The 18,985-nt window shown below is 42.4% G+C and overlaps 1 protein-coding gene across 1 annotated transcript in view; it reads left to right on the top strand.

The window, feature by feature from the left end:
• Positions 1 to 18,359, top strand: part of LOC115123186 (insulin receptor-like) — a 183,405-nt gene extending 165,046 nt beyond the window's left edge. Inside the window, exons 13-20 of the mRNA XM_065009309.1 lie at positions 1,612 to 1,768; positions 2,019 to 2,115; positions 2,276 to 2,343; positions 2,512 to 2,741; positions 6,196 to 6,469; positions 8,588 to 8,717; positions 9,178 to 9,312; positions 9,592 to 18,359. Coding sequence (XP_064865381.1) covers positions 1,612 to 1,768; positions 2,019 to 2,115; positions 2,276 to 2,343; positions 2,512 to 2,741; positions 6,196 to 6,469; positions 8,588 to 8,717; positions 9,178 to 9,312; positions 9,592 to 9,952 — 1,452 coding nt within the window. The 3' untranslated portion in view covers positions 9,953 to 18,359. The remainder of the gene's footprint in view (positions 1 to 1,611; positions 1,769 to 2,018; positions 2,116 to 2,275; positions 2,344 to 2,511; positions 2,742 to 6,195; positions 6,470 to 8,587; positions 8,718 to 9,177; positions 9,313 to 9,591) is intronic.
• The last annotated feature ends 626 nt before the right edge of the window (positions 18,360 to 18,985 follow it).

Genomic DNA, 18,985 nt, shown 5'->3' with positions numbered 1-18,985 from the left:
AGGAGGATAGATAGGATACCCTGACGTCAGTACCAATACTAGAATCAACTACAGGAGGATAGGTGACCCTGAGGTCAGGACCAATACTAGAATCAAATACTGGAGGATAGATAGGTGACCCTGAGGTCAGGACCAATACTAGAATCAACTACAGGAGGATAGGAGACCCTGAGGTCAGGACCAATACTAGAATCAACTACAGGAGGATAGGAGACCCTGAGGTCAGGACCAATACTAGAATCAACTACAGGAGGATAGATAGGAGACCCTGAGGTCAGGACCAATACTAGTCTCAGCTACAGGAGGATAGGTGACCCTGAGGTCAGGACCAATACTAGTCTCAGCTACAGGAGGATAGGTGACCCTGAGGTCAGGACCAATACTAGACTCAGCTACAGGAGGATAGGTGACCCTGAGGTCAGTACCAATACTAGACTCAGCTACAGGAGGATAGGTGACCCTGAGGTCAGTACCAATACTAGACTCAGCTACAAGAGGATATATAGGTGACCCTGAGGTCAGGACCAATACTAGAATCAAATAACTGTTTCTATCAATCCATTTCCCCCTTGCTCTTTCTTGTTTTGGATGTTTGTTGATGTGAGTTTACGGAGTAGTCATTTGTAGGTGTTTGGCTAGGAAAGGGCAGTGACTGGGGTTATTTGAGGGACTATTATTTGGGCCAGGATTAGTTTATCAGGTGCATACCTGGTTGCTACAGTCTGAATTTGATACTGGCTAGTTGTTTTTCAACCATATTGTCAGGGCTCATAATCATGGTCTTGTGCATTATGCTGAAAAACAGCCACAGCAATTATGAAAGAAAATGTATGATTTGTCTATAGTTCTGATTGTCACCCCCTGTAGTGTGTGTGTGTGTGTGTGTGTGTGTGTGTGTGTGTGGTTTGCTGTGGTGAATGTGTGGACTCATCACTCATTGGTATTCACTACTGCACCGTCTTACCCAGGGAGCCTGTAGTAGATCTGTTACCATGGCGATTGAAACAGGAACTGCACCCCCCCCCCTCGTGTAAACAAATAGATGTCTCAGTAACCAAGGAATTAAGAGCTTTGATTCCTCTGCAATGACAATGCTTTGCACTTTTTACTGACAGTCAGTGGCTTAAAGAAATCTGGACAAATATTTAATTGTGAAAGGTAATTACATATGCTTCTTATTTTTTTTTGTATGTAAGATAATATATTGACAAGATTGAGTGTTAGTATGCGAGGTTGAAAGCTTTGATTCACAGACGTTGTTGTTACGGCCAGCGACGCCTCGTCTATTATAAACCCTGATACTCACAGTCACACCCTTTATACAACGCTGTGATTTAGTGGAATTACCTTGCTATAACCACTCTATAACCACTATATAACCACTATATAACCACTCTATAACCACTATATAACCACTATATAACCACTATATAACCACTCTATAACCACTCTATAACCACTATATAACCACTCTATAACCACTCTATAACCACTCTATAACCACTCTATAACCACTCTATAACCACTCTATAACCACTCTATAACCACTCTATAACCACTCTATAACCACTCTATAACCACTCTATAACCGAGTATTAATCTGTGTTCCAGGAGCTGCATCACTGCGTGTCCAGGAAGACCTACGCCCAGATCGGAGGCTGCAGGCTTCGTGTGGTGCATCCTGGGAACTACACTGTGAAGATCCGTGCCACCTCGCTGGCAGGGAATGGCTCCTGGACTAAACCCACCTATTTCTTCATGCCCGACAGTAAGTCCTGCCCGCCTGGGCCAATGTACTTACTTTGTCTAAAATTATATATATTTTTTTGCGATATATTTATTGCACTTTTTTATTTTTTTCACACGCGTCAGAAAAACATGACAATAAAAGAACATCACCCCCCCCCCCCCCCCCCCCCACACACACACATACACAAAACAACAGGCTCTGGGGGAGCACAGCATACTCTGGACACATTTAAACAGTGACTGACCAATGGCTGCTGTGTTTGTTGCAGAGGACATTGTTTCACTGAACATTATCATTGGCCCAGTCATCTGCTTCATCCTGTTGCTCTTCGTGGGAGGCGGAGTCTTCATGGTCTATAAGAAAAAGTAAGATTTGATTGATTTAGATTTTTTTTTTGGTATCATTTTATTTATTTAGCCTTTTTATTTTTACCAGGCAGGTAATTATTTACAATGATGGCTTGGTAAGACAAATAAACAAATATGCAAGGATATCGTTGACTCTAATTTTGACTGTGTGTATCAGACAAATTGAGGGACCCACTGGACCTCTGATCGCCTCGTCCAACCCGGAGTACCTGAGCGCTAGCGACGGTAAGGACAACCACGAACCCCACCTCAAACCGTTCCAGCGGGTTTTGTTTTCCTGTGAGGTGGTGTATGTGCTATAAAACAAACAAACAGTGTTATGAAGTACATTAGGTATGAAGTACATTAAGTAGTGAACTAATAGGAGAACTTTGTTCCCTTTGTGTGGTGTAGTATACATACCGGATGACTGGGAGGTGGCGAGGGAAAAGATCAACATCCTCAAGGAGCTGGGTCAGGGCTCGTTTGGCATGGTCTACGAGGGCGTCGCCAAGGACATCGTGAAGGGCGAGCCGGACACGCGCGTGGCAGTGAAGACGGTCAACGAGTCGGCCAGTCTGAGAGAGAGGATAGAGTTCCTCAACGAAGCCTCCGTCATGAAGGCCTTCAGCTGCCACCACGTGGTAAGAAACCTATTCATTCACTTTCATTATTAACTATTATATAATATATTACTCTCAGAATATGTACTGCACATGACACGACGCTCCTCACCTCCGCTTGGTCAACAAAACAATAACAGGGGGGGACGTTGGCGCTGTTTCCCCCATTGTGGAGTCCATCTTTAAATTGAGTAGATTTTCTCAAGTTATTATGTAGAGAAATGTGTATATATATATACATTTTAATGTTCTTAACTCTCCCTGTTCTCTGTAGTGTAGTGACTAATTCTCTCTGTTCTCTGTAGTGTAGTGACTAATTCTCTCTGTTCTCTGTAGTGTAGTGACTAATTATCTCTGTTCTCTGTAGTGTAGTGACTAATTCTCTCTGTTCTCTGTAGTGTAGTGACTAATTCTCTCTGTTCTCTGTAGTGTAGTGACTAATTCTCTCTGTTCTCTGTAGTGTAGTGACTAATTCTCTCTGTTCTCTGTAGTGTAGTGACTAATTATCTCTGTTCTCTGTAGTGTAGTGACTAATTATCTCTGTTCTCTGTAGTGTAGTGACTAATTATCTCTGTTCTCTGTAGTGTAGTGACTAATTATCTCTGTTCTCTGTAGTGTAGTGACTAATTATCTCTGTCTGTAGTGTAGTGACTAATTCTCCCTGTTCTCTCTGTCTGTAGTTTAGTGACTAATTATCTCTGTTCTCTGTAGCATGGTGACTAATTCTCTCTGTCTGTAGCGTAGTGACTAATTATCTCTGTTCTCTGTAGTGTAGTGACTAATTCTCTCTGTCTGTAGTGTAGTGACTAATTCTCCCTGTTCTCTCTGTCTGTAGTTTAGTGACTAATTATCTCTGTTCTCTGTAGTGTAGTGACTAATTCTCCCTGTTCTCTCTGTCTGTAGTTTAGTGACTAATTATCTCTGTTCTCTGTAGCATGGTGACTAATTCTCTCTGTCTGTAGTGTAGTGACTAATTATCTCTGTTCTCTGTAGTGTAGTGACTAATTATCTCTGTTCTCTGTAGTGTAGTGACTAATTCTCTCTGTCTGTAGTGTAGTGACTAATTCTCCCTGTTCTGTCTGTCTGTAGTGTAGTGACTAAGTCTCCATGTTCTCTCTGTCTGTAGTGTAGTGGCTAAATCTCCCTGTCTGTAGTGTAGTGACTAAGTCTCCCTGTTCTCTCTGTCTGTAGTGTAGTGGCTAAATCTCCCTGTCTGTAGTGTAGTGACTAAGTCTCCCTGTTCTCTCTGTCTGTAGTGTAGTGACTAAGTCTCCCTGTTCTCTGTCTGTAGTGTAGTGACTAAGTCTCCCTGTTCTCTGTCTGTAGTGTAGCGACTAAGTCTCCCTGTTCGCTGTCTGTAGTGTAGCGACTAAGTCTCCCTGTTCTCTGTCTGTAGTGTAGTGACTAAGTCTCCCTGTTCTCTCTGTCTGCAGTGTAGTGACTAACTCTCTGTCTGTAGTGTAGTGACTAAGTCTCTCTGTCTGTAGTGAAGTGACTAACTCTCTCTGTCTGTAGTGTAGTGACTAAGTCTCCATGTTCTCTCTGTCTGTAGTGTAGTGACCAACTCTCTCTGTTCTCTCTGTCTGTAGTGTAGTGACTAAGTCTCCCTATTCTGTCTGTAGTGTAGTGACTAAATCTCCCTGTCTGTAGTGTAGTGACTAAGTCTCCCTGTTCTCTCTGTCTGTAGTGTAGTGACTAAGTCTCCATGTTCTCTCTGTCTGTAGTGTAGTGACTAAATCTCCCTGTTCTCTGTCTGTAGTGTAGTGACTAAGTCTCCCTGTTCTCTCTGTCTGTAGTGACTAAATCTCCCTGTTCTCTGTCTGTAGTGTAGTGACTAAGTCTCCCTGTTTTCTCTGTCTGTAGTGTAGTGACTAACTCTCTCTGTCTGTAGTGTAGTGACTAAGTCTCCCTGTTCTCTCTGTCTGTAGTGTAGTGACTAAGTCTCCCTGTCTGTAGTGTAGTGACTAAGTCTCCATGTTCTCTCTGTCTGTAGTGTAGTGACTAAATCTCCCTGTTCTCTGTCTGTAGTGTAGTGACTAAGTCTCCCTGTTCTCTCTGTCTGTAGTGTAGTGGCTAAATCTCCCTGTCTGTAGTGTAGTGACTAAGTCTCCATGTTCTCTCTGTCTGTAGTGTAGTGACTAAATCTCCCTGTTCTCTGTCTGTAGTGTAGTGACTAAGTCTCCCTGTTCTCTCTGTCTGTAGTGTAGTGGCTAAATCTCCCTCTGTCTGTAGTGTAGTGACTAAGTCTCCCTGTTCTCTCTGTCTGTAGTGTAGTGACTAAATCTCCCTGTTCTCTGTCTGTAGTGTAGTGACTAAGTCTCCCTGTTTTCTCTGTCTGTAGTGTAGTGACTAACTCTCTCTGTCTGTAGTGTAGTGACTAAGTCTCCCTGTTCTCTCTGTCTGTAGTGACTAAATCTCCCTGTTCTCTGTCTGTAGTGTAGTGACTAAATCTCCCTGTTCTCTGTCTGTAGTGTAGTGACTAAGTCTCCCTGTTTTCTCTGTCTGTAGTGTAGTGACTAACTCTCTCTGTCTGTAGTGTAGTGACTAAGTCTCCCTGTTCTCTCTGTCTGTAGTGACTAAATCTCCCTGTTCTCTGTCTGTAGTGACTAAATCTCCCTGTTCTCTGTCTGTAGTGTAGTGACTAAGTCTCCCTGTTTTCTCTGTCTGTAGTGTAGTGACTAACTCTCTCTGTCTGTAGTGTAGTGACTAACTCTCTGTCTGTAGTGTAGTGACCAACTCTCTCTGTCTGTAGTGTAGTGACTAAGTCTCCCTGTTTTCTCTGTCTGCAGTGTAGTGACTAACTCTCTCTGTCTGTAGTGTAGTGACTAAGTCTCTCTGTCTGTAGTGAAGTGACTAAGTCTCCCTCTTCTCTCTGTCTGTAGTGAAGTGACTAACTCTCTCTGTCTGTAGTGTAGTGACCAACTCTCTCTGTTCTCTCTGTCTGTAGTGTAGTGACTAAGTCTCCCTATTCTGTCTGTAGTGTAGTGACTAAGTCTCCCTATTCTGTCTGTAGTGTAGTGGCTAAATCTCCCTGTCTGTAGTGTAGTGACTAAGTCTCCCTGTTCTCTCTGTCTGTAGTGTAGTGGCTAAATCTCCCTGTCTGTAGTGTAGTGACTAAGTCTCCCTGTTCTCTGTCTGTAGTGTAGTGACTAAGTCTCCCTGTTCTCTGTCTGTATTGTAGTGACTAAGTCTCCCTTTTCTCTATGTCTGTAGTGACTAACTCTCTCTGTCTGTAGTGTAGTGACTAAATCTCCCTGTTCTCTGTCTGTATTGTAGTGACTAACTCTCTCTGTCTGTAGTGTAGTGACTAACTCTCCCTGTTCTCTATGTCTGTATTGTAGTGACTAACTCTCTCTGTCTGTAGTGTAGCGACTAAGTCTCCCTGTTCTCTCTGTCTGTAGTGTAGTGACTAAGTCTCCCTGTTCTCTCTGTCTGTAGTGTAGTGACCAACTCTCCCTGTTCTCCCTGTCTGTAGGTGCGTCTGCTGGGTGTGGTGTCTAAGGGCCAGCCGACTCTGGTGGTGATGGAGCTGATGACCCACGGGGATCTGAAGAGCTTCTTGCGGGCCCTCCGTCCAGACTCGGAGAGTAACCCCACAGGGAAGCCCCCTCCCACACTGAAGGAGATGATCCAGATGGCGGGGGAGATAGCAGACGGCATGGCCTACCTCAACGCCAAGAAGTTTGTCCACAGAGATCTGGCTGCCAGGAACTGCATGGTGGCTGAGGACAACACCGTCAAGATAGGAGGTACAGTACATTAAGACAGTACTGAACATGTGATTCTCTCTGTGATGGTACCAAATGTGATTCTCTCTGTGATGGTACAGTACATTAAGACAGTACTGAACATGTGATTCTCTCTGTGATGGTACCAAATGTGATTCTCTCTGTGATGGTACAGTACATTAAGACAGTACCGAACATGTGATTCTCTCTGTGATGGTACCAAACGTGATTCTCTCTGTGATGGTACAGTACATTAAGATTGTACCGAACACGTGATTCTCTCTGTGATGGTACAGTACATTAAGATTGTACCGAACACGTGATTCTCTCTGTGATGGTACAGTACATTAAGACAGTACCGAACACGTGATTCTCTCTGTGATGGTACAGTACATTAAGATTGTACCGAACACGTGATTCTCTCTGTGATGGTACAGTACATTAAGAATGTACCGAACACGTGATTCTCTCTGTGATGGTACAGTACATTAAGATTGTACCGAACACGTGATTCTCTCTGTGATGGTACAGTACATTAAGACTGTACCGAACACGTGATTCTCTCTGTGATGGTACCGAACATGTGATTCTCTCTGTGATGGTACAGTACATTAAGATTGTACCGAACACGTGATTCTCTCTGTGATGGTACAGTACATTAAGACTGTACCGAACACGTGATTCTCTCTGTGATGGTACAGTACATTAAGACTGTACCGAACACGTGATTCTCTCTGTGATGGTACCGAACATGTGATTCTCTCTGTGATGGTACCGAACATGTGATTCTCTCTGTGATGGTACAGTACATTAAGACTGTACCGAACATGTGATTCTCTCTGTGATGGTACAGTACATTAAGACTGTACCGAACACGTGATTCTCTCTGTGATGGTACCAAATGTGATTCTCTCTGTGATGGTACAGTACATTAAGAATGTACCGAACACGTGATTCTCTCTGTGATGGTACAGTACATTAAGACTGTACCGAACACGTGATTCTCTCTGAATGGTACCGAACATGTGATTCTCTCTGTGATGGTACCGAACACGTGATTCTCTCTGTGATGGTACAGTACATTAAGACAGTACTGAACACGTGATTCTCTCTGTGATGGTACAGTACATTAAGATTGTACCGAACACGTGATTCTCTCTGTGATGGTACAGTACATTAAGATTGTACCGAACACGTGATTCTCTCTGTGATGGTACAGTACATTAAGACTGTACCGAACACGTGATTCTCTCTGTGATGGTACAGTACATTAAGACTGTACCGAACACGTGATTCTCTCTGTGATGGTACAGTACATTAAGACCGTACCGAACACGTGATTCTCTCTGTGATGGTACCGAACATGTGATTCTCTCTGTGATGGTACAGTACATTAAGATTGTACCGAACACGTGATTCTCTCTGTGATGGTACAGTACATTAAGACAGTACCGAACATGTGATTCTCTCTGTGATGGTACCAAACGTGATTCTCTCTGTGATGGTACAGTACATTAAGATTGTACCGAACACGTGATTCTCTCTGTGATGGTACAGTACATTAAGACTGTACCGAACACGTGATTCTCTCTGTGATGGTACAGTACATTAAGACTGTACCGAACACGTGATTCTCTCTGTGATGGTACCGAACATGTGATTCTCTCTGTGATGGTACCGAACATGTGATTCTCTCTGTGATGGTACAGTACATTAAGACTGTACCGAACATGTGATTCTCTCTGTGATGGTACAGTACATTAAGACTGTACCGAACATGTGATTCTCTCTGTGATGGTACAGTACATTAAGACAGTACCAAACGTGATTCTCTCTGTGATGGTACAGTACATTAAGACTGTACCAAACATGTGATTCTCTCTGTGAAGGTACAGTACATTAAGACTGTACCAAACATGTGATTCTCTCTGTGAAGGTACCAAACATGTGATTCTCTCTGTGATGGTACAGTACATGTGATTCTCTCTGCGATGGTACAGTTTCAACAAGTACATCATGCCTGGTGTATGAGACTTGGGTTAATAATTCAGGAGTGGTAGAATGCTGTATAGTAGCAAAGCGGCTTGTGTGTGTGCCTGTGGTTGATATTTATATATATAAACGACTGTGTTTCTCCAGACTTTGGTATGACCCGAGATATCTACGAGACTGACTACTACCGCAAGGGAGGGAAGGGTCTACTTCCTGTCAGGTGGATGGCTCCTGAGTCGCTCAAAGACGGAGTGTTCACCGCACATTCAGACTGCTGGTGAGGAAGAGGATACACCTGGGCTGTCGCTGATGTCATAAAGGCCTGTCGACTCGACCTGTTTCAGCCACTCTATTCAATCTCTTGATGAGCAAGAACCTCATCCCCCCTCCCCCTGTTACAGCCCCCTTTGTGTCTACAGTAACTCTGTCAGCATTGTTTTATTCTGTTACACTAGTCCAGGGGGGGATTCAAATCTAACCCTAGCTACGGCCTGCGAGATCCAGACTACTGCTGGTTTGCTGTTCTACCTGATGATTAATTGTACCCACCTAATGTCCCAGCTCTAAATCAGACCCGTAAACAATTAAAATGAAGCAGATTAACTGGTTTCAAGGTCCAGAGTTGAATTTGAGGCCACTAGTCTTTTATTTCCTTATTCACATCCTGTTTTATTTTAATTTTATTTTTTTGTCTTGAGATAATATCTATCCGGTCATGTCTGTCTGTCTGACCCCAGGTCGTTTGGCGTGGTGTTGTGGGAGGTCAGTACCCTGGCAGAGCAGCCGTACCAGGGCCTGTCCAATGAGCAGGTCCTCAAGTTCGTCATGGACGGAGGATACCTGGACAGACCAGAGAACTGTGAACAGAGGATGTAAGTGTCTCAAACACTAGACTTTTAGTGCATTGTGGGATCTGTTGTCTTTTACGTTGATATCCACTACCAAGCATACAAAGTACACTATGTATATTATTTTGAATTGGTTAACAGTTTGAGTTACCAACTACTACATGCATACAATATTCCAGGGCTAGTTGTGTTTCAATGGGGACTAACAGAGGTGAGCTGCTTGTGCACGTAGCACATAGATTCCCTCTCGTTCATTCATCTTTCTCCTTCTCCTCCATCTTTCTCCCTCTCCTCCTCCCTCAGCCACAACCTGATGTCTATGTGCTGGCAGTACAACCCCAAGATGCGTCCCACCTTCCAGGAAATCATCGAGATGTTAAAGGAGGACCTTCACCCCAGTTTCCAGGAGGTGTCCTTCTTCTACAGCGAGGAGAACAAGCCCCCGGAGACGGAGGAGTTTGACTTGGACCTGGAGAACATGGAGAGCATCCCACTGGACCCGTCGTCCTACTCCCAGAGAGAGGACAGAGACAGTCTGTCCAGAGATGAGGGACCTAGTCAAGGCCTAAGGGGCAACTACGAGGAACACGTGCCCTACACGCACATGAACGGTGGCAAGAAAAACGGACGAATCTTATCGTTGCCCAGATCCAGCCCTTCCTAACATTTTCTCTTCTTTTCAGCTCCTTTGATTCTGTCGTTTTCTAATTTTTTATTTTTTATTGTATTACTCTTTCAGAAGCCCTTCAAAAAAACACAAAAAAAAACAGATCTCAGGACTTTTTTTTTCATTTCTTCCTCACAGCTGCCAAACATGGCGGCACAGGATGCAAACGTTTTGGTATATGTTGAGACATTTTCGCATTTATCCAGAATCATCTACTACAACTTTCTACTCTCTTTATTTTGTTTTTCACAATTGCCAAGTTTCCAGGACTGGTCGCTGGGGGGAAAAAAAAAAAAAACTGTGAACACACAGCTTAAAGAACCATAAGGCTGCTCCAGACCTCTCCTCTCTTCGTCTCTCTCTCTTCTCTCTGTCTCTCTCTCTCTGTCTCTCTCTGTCTCTCTCTCTCTGTCTCTCTCTCTCTCTGTTCCTCTCCTCTCTGTCTCTCTCTCTCTCTCCAGGCTGTCCCATCTCTCCTCCATTCTCCTGTTTCGTTTTCAAGTGAAAATGTTTTCAGATAGTGGCCTTTTTATATGTGGCTTATAAACAAAGAGAAGTGTATCAATGCTTGTGTTCTTTTCCTTTGAACAATGACTAAACAGTTTGGAATTGTGGGACGGCATAGACTCTCTCCTAGAACAAATGTCTATTTGTAGAGGAACATTTTTTTCCTTTTTTTTCTGCAGAATACTAAACTTCACAGATTATTGTGGTGTTTGGTGAATAGTTGTAATTTATTCGCTTTTTTTTTTTGTCTCATCTCTTTGTTTTATTTCTGTGTCCTCGTTATGGCTGAAGGATATTTAAACAGTTAAAGTTGGACAAAACAGTTCCTTCGACTGACCAATAGCTGCTGCTTTGATATATTTTAGTGGGTATAGAATATATATATATATAGAATATACAGTACCAGTCAAATGTTTGGAGACACCTACTCATTCCGGGGATTTTCTTTATATTTACTATTTTCTACATTGTTGAATAATAGTGAAGACATCAAAACTATGAAATAACACACATGGAATAATGTAGTAACCAAAAAAGTGTTAAACAATTCAAAATATATTTTATATTTGAGATTCTTCAAAGTAGCCACCCTTTGCCTTGATGACAGCTTTGCACACTTGTCATTCTCTCAACCAGTTTCATGAGGAATGCTTTTCCAACAATCTTGAAAGTGTTCCCACATATGCTGAGCAGTTGTTGGCTGCTTTTTCTTCACTCTGCGGTCCAACTCATCCCAAACCATCTTAATTGGGTTGAGGTCGGATGATTGTGAAGGCCAGGTCATCTGATGCAGCATTCCATCACTCTCCTTCTTGGTCAAGTAGCCCTTACACAGCATGAGGTGTGTTTGAGGTCATTGTCCTGTTGAAAAACAAATGATAGTCCCACTAAGTGCAAACCAGATGGGATGGCGTATCGATGCAGGATGCTGTGGTAGCCATGCTGGTTTAGTGTGCCTTGAATTCTAAACAAATCACTGACAGTGTCACCAGCAAAGCACCATCACACCACCACCTCCATGCTTCACGGTGGGAACCACACATGCGGAGATCATCTGTTCACCTGCTCTGCGTCTCACAAAGACACGGCGGTTAAAACCAAAAATCTCAAATTTGGACTCCTCAGACCAAAGGACAGATTTCCACTGATCTAATGTCCATTGCTCATGTTTATTGGCCCAAGCAAGTCTCTTCTTCTTATTGGTGTCCTATAGTAGTGCTTTCTTTGCAGCAATTTGACCATGAAGGCCTGATTCACGCAGTCTCCTCTGAACAGTTGATGTTGAGATGTGTCTCTTACTTGAACTCTGTAGCATTTATTTGGGCTGCAATCTGAGGCTGGTAACTCTAATGAACTTATCCTCTGCAGCAGAGGTAAGTCTGGGTCTTCCTTTCCCATGATGGTCCTCATGAGAGCCAGTTTCATCGTAGCGCTTGATGGTTTTTGCAACTGCACTTGAAGAAACTTTAAAAGTTATTGAAATTTTCCTTTTTGACTGACCTTCATGTCTTATAATGATGGACTGTTGTTTCTCTTATTTGAGTTGTTCTGTTACCAAATAGGGCTATCTTCTGTATACCACTCCTACCTTATCACAACATAACTGATTGGCTCAAACTCATTAAGAAGGATAGAAATTCCACAAATGTACTTTTAACAAGTCACAATTATTAATTGAAATGCATTCCAGGTGACTACCTCATGAAGCTGGTTGAGAGAATGCCAAGAGTGTGCAAAGCTTTCATCAAGGCAAAGGGTGGCTACTTTGGACAAGGTCAAATATAACATATATTTTGATTAACAGAAATGTTTGGTACGGTATTCCATATGTGTTATTTAATAGTTTTGATGTCTTCACTATTATTCTACAGTTTAGAAAATAGTTTTTTATTTTTTTTTTATTTAAAAACTCTGAAATCAGTAGGTGTGTTCAAACTTTTGACTGGTTTTGTATATAGTATATATGGAATATTGTTTTGTTTTTAATATCAATATTTTATATATAATATATACAATATTTATGTTCTTGTAAATAGTTGATGTTTAATGTTTTCATCTGAGGCTTTCCTGTAAGATATTATTTTTCTTATTTTATTCTTAATGTTTCTAACCCTGGAAATGACACTAATAGATGCTCTGTGTCTTAGACCGTCACATACTTCTCTGTCCAACCCACAGGAGAACCCAGTTCTCCTCGGCATCAAAGGGCAGCCCACCATTTTAGAAAAATCATGGCATCTTTCAAATGCTGTTCTTCGGTCAGTGGAAGAGTTTGGGTGGTAAATCTGCTCCAACTGAAACTCCTTGGTTTCCTGTCTGTTGTATTTTTGGTCCGATAGAACTATGGTCTAGACGTCATGTTATCTGTTGTTGAACATTGATGTGACTATGTTAATTTCTCTTAACTATGGTTGATCATTAACGATCTATTGATTGGTTGGTATTATCAGTGGGGCTAGAGATGTGATGTCTGCTTTCTTGGACAGACCGCTCTTCTTGTCCTGTGACGATTGTGCTTCATTGTCGTCTTCTATTGGTAGGGGCGTTTGTAGGGTTGTAGGTCAGAGGAGACTCATCTATTTGATCTATAGCCAGCCTGAGCTGACTGGAGATTGGGGCAGAAGCCTATACAGGTGGATGTATGACAAGGGCCCGTAGCATCAGTTCTTGAGAGAGAGATCCCCTGCAGTACTTTGTATTTTACCTTTATTTAACTAGGCAAGTCAGTTAAGAACAAATTCTTATTTACAATGACGGTCTAGGAACAGTGGGTTAACTGCCTGTTCAGGGGCAGAACGACAGATTTTTACCTTGTCAGCTCGGGGATTCGATCTTGCAACTTTTCGGTTACTAGTCCAACGCCCTAACCACAAGGCTACCTGCCGCCCCGTGGGCTACCTGGCATCATCTCTACTCTTTCACAGCCCTGTGTACTCATACGTCTAGGTTCGTTCTGACCCTACCATCACCCTTCACCCCCCCACACACACACACACACACATAACAACAGAAAGTTCTGACAGCCTATTGGCTGTCCTGCTCGCTGACACAGGAAGGAGGTCACAATCAGGCTGCTGTTGGAATTTTCCGTGTTACTGTGGTTGAGTGCTTTTGATCGGAACGTTCTGGAAAGTTCCTATTGCATTCCGAGACTACAGCAGGCGGCAGAGAGAGGGAGAGAGAGAAGAGCCGTTCGACGGTGTATGTGTTGGGGTTAGTGGAGCGAAGCTGGGGTGGTGGTGGTGGTGGTGGTGAGGGAGGCTGTAACTATTAATCCTATTACATCCCCTCTATCACACGTAGTGTTTGAGTCAGGAAATGCTGTACGTACCCCCCCGACATTCCGCTATCGACGATGTGGTCCGTGGCGTTCTATTAGGCCTCGCCGTGTGCCCGTTTATTCACAACCCTTTCTCCCTCCCTAAATGTAGAAGATATTGAACTCAATCCCTTTACCTGCCACTTTAGAAGACATCACACCACAGTTTTTCATTTTGTGACCTTTCGCTCCAATATCTAAAGATGGGTCATGAAGTTGTTAACTTCTGTCCGGGTACAGTCATATTGCTATGTTCCAAACAGACATCACAACATTCCTGTCAGCTTTTCCCAGCACAAGACTAAGTCCTGATTTAAAAAAAAATAAAAATAATAATAATAGTAATAATTAAAAGTCCACACACACAATCACATAGAATGTATGTCTATCTGATGGAAACCACACATTGGTGTTAACGACAGAGGTTGATTGAGAAGTGTCTACATAGCATTTCAATGAGAAGCACAAATAACCCGATCATTAGTGGTTTACACACATTTATCCCTCCCTCTAGCCTAAGGCAGCGATACTCATTGTCTGTTGTCAGAAGCATCAATAAGGGACAGAAAAACACACTGGAGCTAAAGGGCAAGTCAATCTGGTCTGCATTCATCCACTCAGCACTTTGACCCTAGTGTTTAGAGCTCAGTGTAATGGGCCTGATGTTATTAAACCAAACCCGCCCATTCATCATCACCCAGTTATCTCTGCTAACCCGTCTGCCTGTGTCTGAGATGGTGGAACCGTTACCTCGTCAGACTCCACCCAGTGCCTTCTCGACCAACCACAGACCAGAGAGATGGATGTACATTTGTACAGACTGTTTGTTTGACACACACACACACACACACACACACACACAGCATCATACCGTGACAAGAATGCGATCACAATATAGAATCCCACGAGGTCCAACTCAAACGGCAAGTTTTCACTCCCATGTTAAGTCAGTCATCTTTACAACCAAGTAGATGAATCCCCACGTGTGTGTGTGTGTGTGTGTGCATATTAGACAGATGGAGAGAAATATGACTCTTAGATGGGAGCTAAATCCATACGCGTAAATACCAAGTTGTGTTTAGAGATGACGAGGTGTTTAGAGATGTTGGAAAAGATATGACCGTTGCTACTTAAAGTTCTATCTATCTGTTGCCATGGGGAACTTCGGGCTAGTGGGAGGGCTTTGTGGGAAAGATGTTGGTCTGTTGTAAAGGTTTGAATGGCAAGTCCACAGATTACTAATGGCGCTCCAAGTTGAAACTGTTAAAACCACCATTTTGATTCTCGACAATTCAAGATGTTAAAAAATATATATATCTCTTCCAATCTTTTGCTGGGAGTCTGTCTCTCTACATATGACCAGTCCAGATAGTTAAATGGTGGGTGTTTATCTCTACATATGACCAGTCCAGATAGTTAAATGGTGGGTGTTTATCTCTACATATGACCAGTCCAGATAGTTAAATGGTGGGTGTTTATCTCTACATATGACCAGTCCAGATAGTTAAATGGTGGGTGTTTATCTCTACATATGACCAGTCCAGATAGTTAAATGGTGGGTGTTTATCTCTACATATGACCAGTCCAGATAGTTAAATGGTGGGTGTTTATCTCTACATATGACCAGTCCAGATAGTTAAATGGTGGGTGTTTATCTCTACATATGACCAGTCCAGATAGTTAAATGGTGGGTGTTTATCTCTACATATGACCAGTCCAGATAGTTAAATGGTGGGTGTTTATCTCTACATATGACCAAATCACCATATCTTTAAGAAATTATAGATAATTCATATTTTATTTATTTTATTATGATCGTTGTCATTGTACAAAAAAAAAACCCGGTTTAGCTTTTTAGTCAAACCTTTTTTTAAATGTTGAAAGTCAGGTAAAAAAAAACAAAGACTATTTTGTTAACAGTAGAGCTATAAATGTCAGAATGAGTTGGTTGTTGTCTGGTCTGTGTGTTTGACCACAGTCTACCTCAGGCGTTTTGGAGGAATCACTACAGCATCTCTCTCCGTATATCAGTCGTTATCTCTGCAGCCCAATCAGAGGACCGGGACACTGCCCACCCGTGACCACTGCTGTGACAGCATCATACCGTAACAAGCTTCCGATCACAATATAGAATCCTACGAGGTCCAACTCAAACGGCAAGTTTTCACTCCCATGTTGAGTCAGTCATCTTTACAACCAAGTAGATGAATCCCCAGTGTAGTGTAAAGCACAACCTCAAAGGGGTTTTAAACATTGCCACAAACTCTTGATTTAAGTAGTAATGTTAGCTGTTATTGGAAGGTGTCAATCGGGCCAGAATGTGGTGTTATGGCTACAACCTATTTGACTGGTGATTATCATGCACAAAAGGTTAGGTTCCTGCTCCATTTATTTGCATAGAAGTGCAGAATCCCCAAGCATCAGGTTTGGTTTGATGTCCTTTTGAAATGAACAGTTTTCTAGTTTAACATACCCACTTAGCTATCTGATAGTTGCTCTACTTATCTACATACATTGTTTTAGTGAAGACTTGATTCATTTGAGCTTTTTTTTTGTTGGTGAAATTCTGCATCAAGACCGAGTCGTCCACATCATGAATGCATATCTCTTTGATCACATACATACAGCCAAAGTCTTCTATAGCTCATGTCTTGGTCACGCTGCTCATCATGGACAGAATAGATGATCTCCTCAGTGGTTGGTTTTTGGTGGGTGGAGGTGTATCTCTCCTGTGTTCCTTGTCTGCTCAAGTCAGTAAAATATGGGACGGCATTCAGGCTTGAGGCTATACGTTTATTTGTTTGTTTTTTATTACATTTTATGTATCTTCCAGAAGTGTTTTTTATTTTAATTTCTCTGTTGTCAGTTTGCATTTATGTTGTATGTATTATTTTTCTACTGTGAAAATATGTTATTATATCAACGCCACCGGTTGCGGTCTGTGTGGACGCTTGCATACCTCCGCTGGTTAAAGGACTGTTCCCTGAGAGAGCTGGACAATCCTGTGTGCCATAATAAACAGAAACAAGTATTGGAGATTGTAACTTCTCGGGGAGGCATGAGTTGTGCGGGTGTGTTTGATGGTGGAAAGAAGCTACCTGACTGACCTGTCTGACCTGAAGTTGAAATTATCTTTTTTGGGGGGGGGGGCAGCAAGTTGTCAACAAACAAACAACTGACCCTTTGTGAATCAATATTTTTTTCAGCTCTTCAAGTTTATGGACATGATGATTAAATGAATGCTTGTTATCGTTGTGATCTGTGGTGTTCACTGCCACCAGCTGGCTGGATGTGAAAGTGTAGCAGCTGGACCGGCGCTCGTAGCCAGGGCTCTGTCCCATAGTGCCTTGCTCAGACTGACCGCCCTCCTCCCTCCTGACTATACAGCCAGCCAGACCCTCAGTGCCCTGGACTGGACTAGTCTGGACTATTCTGGACTAGTCTGGTCTGGAATGCTCTGGACTAGACTAGTCTGCTCTGGACTGGACTGGACTGCTCTGGACTGGACTGGTCTGGACTGGACTAGACTGCCCTAGGACTGGACTGCTCTGGACTGGACTAGACTGCCCTGGGACTGGACTGGTCTGGACTGGACTAGACTGCCCTAGGACTGGACTGGTCTATACTAGACTAGACTGCCCTGGGACTGGACTGGACTAGACTGCCCTGGGACTGGACTGGTTTATACTAGACTAGACTGCTCTGGACTGGACTGGACTAGACTGTCTCCTCTCCTTGCTCATCACCAATAGTCAAGGACTTAAACCCCTAACGAACCCCCACAGCAGGAGAATACTGGAGTATCAACACATGATGTATTCTAAGACAGGAGAGAGGGGTCCTTCCGTAACCCATGGCTCCAGTCAGGGGGTAACACGTCCAGCTTGGCTGGATTGATGATTCATCATATTATACTGTGTTGGGATAATTATGTCAACGATATTCATGGTTTAACTAAAAATGTTGAACTTTTTTGTCTCTACTACTGGGGCGAAGCTCTGACTTGTTTTGTGCATGAATCCAAACCCCAAGCTGATAGTTTGTTAATTTGATGCTAATAGAATTGTGTATCTCGGCCAACTCGCTTTGTTGATTAAAACACAACACCCAAAGCACATGGGATCATCTATAATTAGCAACAATTGAATGCACGACATGGGAGAATAGAACTCCCATTTTTAAAATGCATACTGTTAATTTTGTATTAAAACTAATCAAAACTTTTAACTGTAAATAGAGGCAGAGATCCCTGAAAAAAATATAAGCACTTGATTTAGGAAAATGTAGTTTTAGTTTAAACTCTGATAACCTAAACATGCGGTTTGCCAGGCGGTTTGCCAGAGCACGCTGGTGATCCAGCAGCAGAGTAACCATCATTCTGTGTATTGTTTCAAAATTAAATAAAAAAAAAAGTATTACATTTAGAGATGTTGATTAAATATTTTAAATTTTGTGCCAAAATAGAGGGCAAATACAATTACTTTTCTGACTGTAAACATTTACTACTCTTGTACATGATTGAATTTTAACATTGTTATCAATGTATATAACTTTTTCTAAATAAAAAAATCAACATTTTTTTTGCTCATGACACTACCCCGCTGCGCAGATGAAAGGTCAGATGAAAGGTCTGTACATGTATGATGGAGCAGCATAACTCTGACTAGATGGGCTACGTGTGTATCTTCACATATGTGGTCTGAAATGTTCATTTGAATATGTTCTTTCCCATTCTAAATACATGTTGCCATGGTCCCCCCCAGAATCACAATAGCATGTCATCTGTTTTACCTTCTTTTTTAAATGTATTATTCTTATTATTATTATATCTCAAAATATCGCCCATTGTAATGTTATGGAATGAAATGTCCTTGTTTCAGACCAACAGCTTACAGAAAAGGCATATAGCTTTTTCAATGTGAAAAACTAGGAACAACCACTAGAGGAAATCCTGGTAAATAAATGTAAAATGTATCAGAATCAAAGGTTCTATCCTAATCTAATGTGGGGCGGCAGGTAGCCTAGTGGTTAGAGCGATGGGCAGGTAGCCTAGTGGTTAGAACGTTGGGCAGGTAGCCTAGTGGTTAGAGCGATGGGCAGGTAGCCTAGTGGTTAGAAAGGTAGCCTAGTGGTTAGAATGGGCATGTAGCCTAGTGGTATCATGGGCAAGCCTAGTGGTTAGAGCGATCCTAGTGGTTAGAGCG

This window comes from Oncorhynchus nerka, linkage group LG24 (genome assembly GCF_034236695.1).
Source record: "Oncorhynchus nerka isolate Pitt River linkage group LG24, Oner_Uvic_2.0, whole genome shotgun sequence".
NCBI classification, from domain to species: Eukaryota; Metazoa; Chordata; class Actinopteri; order Salmoniformes; family Salmonidae; genus Oncorhynchus; species Oncorhynchus nerka.
Note: the sequence above shows the minus strand (reverse complement) of the source record. Positions and strands in the feature narration are given on the sequence as shown.